The sequence below is a fragment of the Pundamilia nyererei genome, unplaced genomic scaffold (assembly GCF_000239375.1).
Source record: "Pundamilia nyererei isolate P.nyererei 1_Seehausen unplaced genomic scaffold, PunNye1.0 scaffold00120, whole genome shotgun sequence".
NCBI lineage: Eukaryota > Metazoa > Chordata > Actinopteri > Cichliformes > Cichlidae > Pundamilia > Pundamilia nyererei.
Genome location: NW_005187521.1, coordinates 1,644,109 through 1,655,438, shown reverse-complemented (window position 1 = coordinate 1,655,438; position 11,330 = coordinate 1,644,109). Strand labels below are relative to the sequence as shown.

General features: G+C 41.9%; 1 protein-coding gene across 1 annotated transcript in view; it reads right to left on the bottom strand.

Annotated features, from left to right (window-relative positions):
- Positions 1-598: 598 nt before the first annotated feature.
- The window catches only part of gng4 (G protein subunit gamma 4), a 15,950-nt gene continuing 5,218 nt past the window's right edge, over positions 599-11,330 (bottom strand). The window contains exon 3 of the mRNA XM_005742440.2: positions 599-2,788. Coding sequence (XP_005742497.1) covers positions 2,660-2,788 — 129 coding nt within the window. The 3' untranslated portion in view covers positions 599-2,659. The remainder of the gene's footprint in view (positions 2,789-11,330) is intronic.

Here is an 11,330-nt window from a genome sequence, read left to right as displayed (position 1 = left end):
GTCTCTCATAATATCAACACGCAAGAGTTGATTTAAGAGTTGATTAAAAAAAAAAAAAAAAAAAAAAAAAAAAAAAAAAAAGACCAATTCTGCCTCTGACCCGATCATCAGACCATGAAGTGCAGTGAAAAGTGGCTAAAAATAAAATAACCACTATCAACTAAATTAGGTGGAAAGTTGTAATTTTGGCCTATTCCCCCGGTGAGGATGTAAATGGATGCATGGATGGAGACATGAAGGAGCAACAGCAGACAACGTGAATGCTGATGTCAGCCGCTGATACCTCGAATCATAAAAATCGAGGCTGTTCTTCGTGCAAACTGTGCTGTCACCCAGCACATGTAATGCCCTCCCGCTTTAGATTTGCAGAATAGAAGGCAAACTGGACAAGGCTGAACTGAATCGTAATCCTTTTCTTTTTTTAAAAAACGCAAGAGTGCATCCAGATGGCCCATGGTTCAGCTCAGCCACAGGAGGTCTCCAATACACACCGAAACACGATGTTCCTCTGCGAGACCCAGAACGATTTGCAGCATGTTGTCGGTGTGATCAGACAGATGCCAGAAAGAGAGAAAAATACTGAAGACACAGCACACTGTGGGTTGCCGTTTTCTTTTAATTCATTTGATCCGTCAAAGGATTTTTACAAAGTCTGCTATGTAAATGCTATTTATTCCCCCCCCAAAACAATAATACCATTCATGAATACAGCTGCACGTTGTTGACATATCCGGACTCCAGGGAGATTATTATGTGCAGAGTAGCACCCAGAAAAGTCAATGAACAGGCAATTTTTCATATCATAATAGTTCTGTTATAAATAGAAATAAATCCATGCAATATTCATCTCTAGCCGTCGTATTTCTTTTCAGATTTTGGCACCATCCTTGAGATGAGGTCAGCGAGAGTGTCCTGAGGTCAGCTCAGGTTTTCAGATAGGAAATAAAGTCGATAATTATCCTGAAGACAATTGAGTCTGCGTTTGTTACGGTCCAGTATCAGAGACTGATTCCTAATGCAATGGCTATTCAAGTACCAAAAAGGAAGTCCCCACTCACCCTCCCCTTCGATGATAGAAACCTTGATGCAAAAAGCCTGAACCTCCAAATAAAAAGAAAAGAAAAAAGGGACCCCATTATGTAAACGACCCTCAGCGCTGTTTTTAAAAAATACTCACGATAGTATCAATAATTGCATGATTTATAAACGTTCTTTTTCTCTACGTATCATACAGGCTTAGGAGCACTGCACGTCATGTAGCTGTCAGTGCTGTGCAACAGATATTCGTTAATACTACTGATAACAATATTAATAACGATCAGAACAAGTCATCATAAAAATCAGCAAATGCTATTCAACTACCATGTAAAGGAAATGTTTCGACAGTGTGCTTTTTTTCTTCCAAAAGAGAAAAAACCCAGAACAGAAAAAGAAAAGGCTCCGGGAAGCACAGTGTGAAGATCACACCGCTCCCACAGAAGTTGGCACCGTAACATACTGTACACTCGAAGAGACTGACGGTCCCTCGGAAACAGAGGAGGCTGTCAAAAAGGAGCAGAGAAACATGCAGGCCTCCAGTTTGGTATTAATGTCAAAGGCCTCGCCATTCACTCTAGGACAGGCAAAAAGGAAGAAGAAAAGAAGGAAAAGAATCAGGCTCAGGAAACATGCCCAGAAATTAAGAGAGACTGCTGAAGGGAACAAGATGTCCTGCAAAAAAATAAAATAATAATGATATTTTATATCTATTCCTGCAGAGAGCTGCAGGATTAACTGATGCTTTTTCAGATTCGAAAGAAAAGAGCAAATCAAACCGAGAAGCAAAGTTAGAATGCATTAGAGTGGGCAGAAGGTGGCAGATTCATAAATAATTCTTGACTTAAGGGCTTGTTTGCACAGTGATAACCCCGAAGAACTCATCTGGCTGTTGAAACATTAGCTCTGCACCTTTCAAAAAACAGTCCACTCATTTCTTTGCAGCAGAACGCGACGTGCGGCCGCCTCATTCTTACTGAGAGTGCAGCGGAAATTATTCACTGTGAGATACGGTTTCCGTTTCTGGGCTTTAATCTGAATCAGATTGTGCTAAAGCGAGTGGGTTAATTGTCGATGCTGAAACTGAAACCACTGCTGAGGGAAGTCGTCGAATTTTTAGTGGTGCTTTAAGTGTTGCTACTAATAGTTACATCTGTGCATTGAGAGCCATTTTAAAAAAAACGGAAAAAAAAAAACACTAACACAAGTCATGATTGAGTTTATACAAAGACCTACACATTTTTATTCAGAAAGAAGGGGAAATAAATGTTTTTTAAAAAAAAGTCAAACACTGGGCAAAGTTGTTTCCTGAGGCAAGTTCAAATCTAGCACAGAAAAAGAAAAAACCAAAACATCTCTCATCTCTTTGAGCACTAAGCAAGGCTGTTTCTCTAATAACAAAGCAATAACAAACCTATTTAACAAGACATTATACGCCCACTGGGTTGCCAGTTTGGTAGCTGACTCCCCCAAAACCTTCAGCCACCAGGGGCAGAGCTGACCAACAACAGAGTGTCCCCGCTTTGGCAAAACTCAGCTCAATGCCTATGGCCAGTAGCTTCAGGTGTGGTGAAGACAGAGAAGCCAGGCAACGCCATGCCTGCACAGCTCTACCAGCAGCTCATCAGAGGATGGTGCAGAAGAACTTCTTCTCCCGGAAGGGGTTCTCGGAGGCGGGCACGGGCACGATGAGGGGGTCCTCGCGTATGTGCGCCTCGCAGTATGCCATCAGGTCTGCGGCGGCTTTGGATACCTGAAATATTCAGAAGAAATTTTTTGATCAGACATTTCAGATTTATTCTTTAAACTGTGTGATGATGTTTCAAGGCCGTTTTTTGGGGGCGCTACCAGAAACACGCAGTCCTGCATTTCAGATTTTCAATCAATGTTCATGTTGTTAAAGTTGCTTCCAGTGTTCTCTTACTAAAGTTCAGTAGTCATGGCTTCAAAGTTCAAACTCATCCTGGGGCCATAGCTGCATCTCATTTCTGATCTCTGCACTTTAGCTGCAAAGCAGCATAAAGGACCCCCAGAAAATAGCGAATAACATCGTATTACACAATTTAAACCAGATGATTAGTTTTTCCCCAGAATCAATTAAATGCTGGCTCTCTTTGTATCTTTGTTAAGAGATAAGACAAAGATTGGTTGTGAGAAGCTTCCCTAGTTGGTGCTTAAAAGCTAAAGAGGTTGAAACGGTCACTGCAGCTCATGAAATTCATGCAGTCACATGAAATCCAGTGTGAAGGAGCTCAGTGTTCAGAAGTTGCAGGGTAACCCTTCTCTGGGCATGAAGTGAAAAAACAGTCCTGTTATGAAATATCTTGGAAATCAACGACTCCTGAGCTGAAGAGGACCGAAACCTTTCACCTTGCTGTCAGCGCAGAGTGTGGAGACCCCATCAGTGCTCAAGTTCAGCTCAAGTACAGGTTTGAGTAACTCGCAGACGTCGGACCGTACGCACACATCACAAAGTATTCATGGTAAAGTTTTCAAACTAGTGACCCATCAATATTTCAGTAACCGAATTAATTCGTATTGTACAATCAAATTCAGACTATGGGCACCAACTGATGAAGTGTGTAAACATTTACCAATATTCCTCTCATCTATCAGTCCTGGGCATCATCGCTTGGAGATGATTTTTTTGCGACTATAATAGTAATGCTGGAGAATTATGTTTTTATTCATTTTTAATGGGAAACACTGATCTGCTCTTCAGACCCCACTGTGTTAGTGTCTTCTGTCAGACTCCTCTTTCTCATCCCCCACACAGAAACATGTTCCCTTACATAGGAAAATAAAGTTGTGGCAGTATGCAGATAGCACGTTTCATGTTGCCAACAGTAATGCTTCGCACAAACTTTTTTTGCGCAGGGTAAAAACATTTTAGTGCAAATATTAGTGGACGAGGCCCAAACGTCTTTTCTTGAGAGCAAGGTGAATAAGCTCACACATCTCTGCAGCTCACCATTTATTCATTCTCAGAGCAGATGTTTCTGAAGTTAAACTCACACCAGATGAGACCTGGGCAAATTGCTGTAAGGCTCTTTCAACTTGCATATTGCCGATGTTCCCGATTTGTCAGCGCCTGTAGCGACTGCACCGATGACCGTTACCCGAGCCTCAGGAACCAGGGCGAGAAAGCTCGTCGAGGTAACTCACGGGTCTTAAGGTGGGACTTCAACAAGCATAGCACGAAGCATGTGACATCTTCCAAGGCAAATGAAAAGAAAAAAAAAAAAGTCGACCATAAATTTTATAGTACAGTCAGACTGTATGTGAATGCAGGTTTTCAACTGGGAATTGAGTGGGAGGTTACGGGAGGGGAGGCGGCAAATGGAGAGCAGAGGAGCAGCTGCATCAGAGGGCTGGCGAGGGCTCAGGGATCTATGTGGAGGACAGAGCCATCTGATCTCCTGCCTGCCACTTCACCTCACCCACTGCTGCTCTCACAAGAGAATAGCACAGCTTTGGTCCTCAGCATGGATTGTTACATTACCGTTTCGACCATCTTGCAGCCTGAAATGGAGCCGTTTCAACTCAAAATCCCACAAAAAGAGAAGAAATGGCAGAAAACCAGGATGTGTTATTCAGTTTCTTAATTTCAACATCCCTACCAAGCACTTAGCCACAAGGACACCCATATCTATTTAAAAAAAAAAAAATCTATTAAACATGTTCTCTTCCCTCTCTCCCCACAAACAGCCTTTACTGCCTGCTTTGCTTTCACATCAGGCAACCACAACAATTTGACAATACGCTCACAGGTCACACGGTCTGGCAAACACTGAGGTACATCATGCTGTGCCAGTAAATCGGAAAACAAGAATAAAAGTCTGCAGCCATCTCAACAACTCAGTTTTGAGCCAAACGCTAATGTCAGCGAGCAGACTTTAAGAAGCTTTATCGTGTTTACGGTATCAACCATATTTACCATATTAGCATTATGCTGCTTGCTAAATGCCACAAAAACAAACAGTCCAGGCGATATTATCCATTAAATGAAATATTGGCCACATTAAAAAAAAGTGACATTATTAAAAGGTCAGGGATCACCAGTGTCCCCACAGACCATCCTGAAAGGAGCAGTGAAGCCTTGTATTTTGTTCCACATGGTTGGACTGCTGAGAGGAATGGCAGACTCTCTAATCGTAATTCATTCTCACTGGAAAGTTAGCTTTTGCCCAAATTTTTAAAATCAAGAACAGTTTAGATATACTCACGGCCACTTTATTAGGTACATCTGCTCATTAATGCAAAAATAATTTCTAATCAGCCAAATGCATGATGGTAGCTCTGTGTAGCTTGACACGTCATCATGCTCAAACTGAGCAGAGTGAGGGAGAAAGGTGATTTAAATGATTTTCAAGGTTGAGCATTTCAGAAACTGGTGATTTACTGAGATGGTCACCATTTGGGGTTTACAGAGAATGGTCTAAAGGACAAAATACTGAGCGAGCAGCAGTTCTCTGAGTGAAAATGCCTTGTTGATGTCAGAGGGGAATAACCAAACTTGATTTGAGATTATAGGAAGGCAACAGGAAGTCAAATCACCACTTGTTGCAAACAAGCTGTGCAGAAGAGCATCTCTGAATGCACAACCCGTCACAACTTGGAGCAGATGGGCTACAGCAGCAGAAGACCACACCGAGGACGACAGAAGACTGGATGATGTTTGGTCTCATGAGTCGATTTTTGCTGCAACACTCACATGGAAGGGCAGCATATGGTTTAAACACGAGAGCATAGACAAATCCTACCTTGTATCAATGCTTCAGGGGTGCTGGCAGTGTAATGGTGCAGGGAATATTTTCTTGGCGCACTTAGTACCAACTGTGTATCATTTAAAGACCCCATCATATCGTATTTTTACTGAATGTCCATCCTTTTATGACCACGGTGCACCGATCTCTTGATGACCGCTTACAGTACGGTATTCCTGCACGTGAAAGAGCTCAAATCTGTCTCAGACTGATTTCTTAAACATGACGGTGACTTCACTGTACTCAAATGGCCTCCAGTGTCACCAAACCCGTTTTTGCATGCAACTGAACAGGAGATTGTTAGCAACTGTACTGCATTCATGTCAGCATCGACCAAAACATGAGGAATGTTTAAAGCACCTTCTTGATGCCATTAAAAAGGCAAAACTGTGCTCTAACCCAGTACAAGCAAAGTGTAACTATAGAAGATGGACAGCGAGTGCATCTCTCATATTCACTGCTTTTGAACTACTTTTAAAAACGACCCCATGAAAGTACGACATCCTGTTCAAACTACAAATGCACAGCGGAGTCATTTTCCCCCACTGCTGCTTTCATTTCCATCGAGCACCTCTTTCAGCAAAATCCAACCCAAAGTTAAGTTTAGTTATAAGCTGTGCAATGCATGAAACTTAAAAAGGAAAGCCAAGCATACTGACACAGCAGTGTTACCACGCATGGCTACCTCTCTGCATCATTCTGTCAGCTTTCTGCTCCAGCCACGGTACTGTCGCCACTTTCTTCCAGCTAATGCGTTTCTATTATTTATGTCTGCACCTACATCATGGATCCCCTTTTGCAGTTCCTCTGTTGCTGATAAAAGCTGTTAAGTCACCTAATACTCAATACACCACACGGTGATATTTCAGAACAGAGGTGTCTGTGCTGAAACTAAAAAAAAAAAAAAAAAGACTCAACGCCACACTTTAGTTGGCAGAATTGTAACACTGCATTCATGAGAGGATCAATCGTCATCAGTGACTGTACGCTTACAGACCCACCAGTGATCTGAATATTTGGAATAATGTGACTAATGCGTTGATTAACAGAGAACTTTAATTAGCTGAAATAAAAATTAGTCGCTCAGACACAATGTACCCCAAATGGCTACCTAAAAACTAAAAAAAGACCAAACTCAGGCACTAATTAGAGAATCCAAGCTCGCATGAAGTGTGAACACTAACAAAGCAAACAGTTTAATTATTTTCATAATCAAAGTAAATGCAGTCATTATATTATTATGCAACTGCAGCCAAATGCTCCTGCTCTGAACAGGAGGCTCACAGGACAGAGAGTGGTACTGCTCAGTGTGTGTCGTCAGGCCCAGACTGATTGTAATTACACCGCAGCCCCATGATGGAAGGAGAGTCCTCCTAATTAGCACAGATCACATTCCTTTGGCTGATTGAGCAATTAATGAGAGTGTGGTGATCCCTCAATCAGCAGCACAGAGACCGCTCTTGTCACACTCTCCCTTGTCAGATCCCTTAATTAAATTTAAGGGATCGCCAGGCGTGGCCAAGTCTCCTTTTCCCTCTGCTTTTATATCCATGCACATTCGAGTTCTTTTATGAAGTATTATTTGGATCGCCACATCTGATGCACTATGCGGTTATTAAATACTAGCAGCTGTCTCGCTTTCGTTGAGCAACCGCCGAGAAAATGATACAGATGTGAATCATGCTGCAACTGAAGCTGCTGTTTTGCAGAGCAACAAGATTCTCCCCCCCCCCCCTTAATTTGGAAATTTAAACAAAGCTTAAAATATGTTGCCTGAAAATGTCTGAACACCATTACAGCTAAGCTAACGCTTCATATAAAAAAAGAGGGAAAAAAAGCAGATGATCCTCAATACTTAACATCAGTGTAACAACACCTGCATGAAAACCAAAGTTAGGAGGATTTGGCTAAAGAATAGTTATTAAAGCAGTTTTTTCTATAAAATCCTAAATTGACAGTAAAACTTTAATTCTCATCTTAAGACAAGAGACTCATTATATATTGCAATAAACCATTTATAACTCCATGCTGCTGAAATGCGTGTAGAGACGTGGGTCACAAGACAATAATTTATGAATCAAACAATATTTTTTCAGCTGCCTTGCTGTCGTTCTGGCACCATCCTGTGAATCCACTCGAGAACTGGCTGCAGGCCTGAACATAATGTGCAAAAAACAACAAGGAAACTGTCCATTTTTCTGATGCTGGGTTTTCTTTCTGCATAGACAGTCTGATAAGACTGCCATCCAAAACCTGAAAGTTCTTCTACGCGGTTGCATACGGGGGAGGAAACCTCGCGTTTTGATTCGGGAACACTGATGCTCTACGTCAGAATGGCTACTTACAGTCATGTGAGGGGACACACCTACCTACACTCATGATTCAGTAGCTTTAAAACCACCTTTGGCAGCAACAAATTGGACTATCAATCTCTCACATCTTGTGAAGAAATTTTGGACCACTCTTTCTAAATTTGTAGAGCTTGAACAAATTTAGAATGGTTTTAGAGCCTAAATCTCCCAAAAAAAACATTGATTTCTTGGCATTATCCTATAGATGCTGGAGAATTTGGATTTTTATTTTCCCATCCACTGCAGTGAGTTTCCCCATCTCAGGTTGGCAGATCACGTGCCGTTTTGTCCTTCCTCATTTCCTTCTAGTCTTAGTTTTTCAATCATCTCTGCTTCACTCTAAGGTAAAGACGTCTCCTTACATAGAGTACTTACTAGTCAGTGCGCCATTATTCTTACAAGTTTGCAAACTTAAGTTGTGCTGCATGATCTTCTGACAACTCTTCCAAAGAAGTCAGACTTGTTCAGTCATTTTCTAAATGTACTCATGAACTTTAACATGCTAACTGATGCCTGCAGAGAGGAAGCTCTTGGCTGTCAGAGCACTGCACCGTCTGACCTTTGGGGTGAAACTGTTGGGACGTCTGCTCCCGGGACAGATTGCGTTAACACACCTGAATGCTCCAGACACGCAAACTGCCAAAACGGCTGCGTTCATAGAGGTGCTCACACCTGCTGATGATCAGTTAATGAAGTGCATTTGATTGTCAGCACCTGGCTGAGCGGCTCGGTGCCTGTGGAAGCAGTGCGAGGATACTGCATGGAGTCCTGTTAAAAAACACTTTTCACAGACTCCACAATGATCTCACAAAAAGTAGCCAAAGTGCATCAGATTTATTAATATAATAAAGTTATTGCTATTAACAGGCTTCAAAACCAGAGGAAGAATTGCTCTTTAATAATGGGTTTGAACTCAATCTGCTGGTTTGTGTTGAAAAATTTAAAAAAAAATTCAACATTTTCAGCAATTTTCCAATGAAAATTTGGCATTTTAGAGTTTGTGTTGTCTACAAAAATGCTGCAGTCCCATTGCACACATGCTGTGTTAAAAACCAAGTAATGGTTTTGCTGTTCGGTACACTTAATATCTTTAAAACGCATGAGGTCTTATTTTGATGAGCTACCTGAAAGAAGCCTAAATTGATACCTAATCTTCTTAAAACTGATTGCAGTTTCGGGCGGATCACTTTACTTTTTAAGACGATGAGGTTTGCTTGTAAGCAGCCTTTGTGCTGTGCCGAGTAGGAATGAAGGTGTTTGGCCGGCTTCCATGCTTAGCTATATTGCTGAGTGAACAGCCTCTGATCTGCAGGGCAATCATTCCCCAAACACACGAGGAGCCTACTGAATGAGATGACATTAAGTTGCACAAGAAGTCATTCATAAAAGAAAATGTTCAGTATTGCCCCAACATGCCAGAAACATGAACAGAAAACAGGAAGTAAACATACCGAGAAAATAACGCCTGGAATGGACGGAAGCACCAAACTGATGTCTAATTGCAGCAACAGCCTCGAGGTGATCGACCACAAAGAGTGCACAGGGAGCAAAAGTCAATATTTAACCAGGTGTTGTTTAATGAGGAAACAATACTGTTTCACAATAATGTGTGTGGTGGAGAAGTAATCCTGCAGCCACACTGACCTAAATTGGTGGAAAGTTACTGTCAGAGCTGGTTAGCAGCCACCATAGCCCACCTTTCCTACGGGTTCATCCCTCACATTTAACACGCTGGTCTGCTTGGAATTCCAAGCTGTGCACAGCAGAGGCGATGATAAGGTGAACAGAGACTTCGTGCAATGCCTGTCAGAAGACATCGGACTAAAGTTATTTTTAAAAAAAAAGGAAAAAAAAGAAAAAAGAAAGAAAGATCCACGTGCATTTTATTGGCATGTCACAGTCTGCTGTGGAAGTCAGTGGTGGGAAATGCAACGGTTGTAGTTTGAGGGTTTATGTGACAGGGAACTAGGCCAAATCTGATAATGTTGACTCAAGCGATATCACTAAGGCTCAGAAAAGTGTGAGGATGCAGATTGGGGGAGTTAAAAAGAAGTGATCCCACTTAGCGGATCAGACAGCAGTGGTCGGAGACTACAGCACAACCAGAATTATTGTGCAATGAACTTGCAGTCTCTTTGCCTTTGATATGGCCACTTCAAAGATTGAGACCTGATTTTGAGAACTCATGTGATCAACTTTGGTCCTCAATTTGGCATTGAAACACCAATAAGGCAGAGTCCATCTGCCATCAGTTTACAGCTTAATGTAACCATGCTGGCTATTCAATCTAATTTAAATAGTACCATATCACAGCTGTCACTTCAAGGTGCTTTTAAGTAGATCCCCAAAAATAATACAGAAATCCCAACAGTCAGAGGAGCCCTAATGAGCAAGTTCTTGGCGACAGTGAGAAGGAAAAACTCCCTTTTAACAGGAAGAAACCTCGAGCAGAACCAGGCTCAGAGAGGTGCAGCCATCTGCTGTGACCGGCTGGGGGTGAAATGACAATAAGTTTGAAATTCTTCCACATAGTGTGACATGGTTGCTGCAGGAATGCAATTGAACTACAAAATGACAAAGTGGCTTGGCAACTTTGCTTTTCATGTGAGAGAAACAAGAATAGAACCAGTTGAGTCGAGTCTCCTGCTGCAAGAAGTCATCACAGATGAGTTGAGCCCATCAGGGTAAATCTCAGAGTGATTACGATGTGCTGGAAATCTGTCCGCGCTTTTAAATTAGAGGGCAGTTACTTGGAGAACGTCACCAATTTGAGTGATTGCAGTCAGAGCCATAAATCAAGAACTCAAACCTCACTAACAAACACCAAACATCATCAAACGTCAGTTACTTGCTAACTAGCTAGCGCTGACGAACGTTCCCTCCCTTCTAATTGCTATAAATTGGTTGTTGATCCCTTCCACTACATAACCAAGATGGTGTTTAAAATGCATTTAACAGGTTAAAATAAAGAGGTAGTTTAGGGTCATTTATTTTTCTCCTCCCCACATATGCAACTGACACACGCAATCCACAACCATGTCCATGAACGTCAGAGTAGGGCTGCTCAATTAATCGAATTTTAATCACGATTACGATCTGGGCTTTCAACGATCATTAAAAATGACTGAGCCGATTATTAGCCCCTCCCTCATTTATCCGCGACACCTTAAAGGTCGGT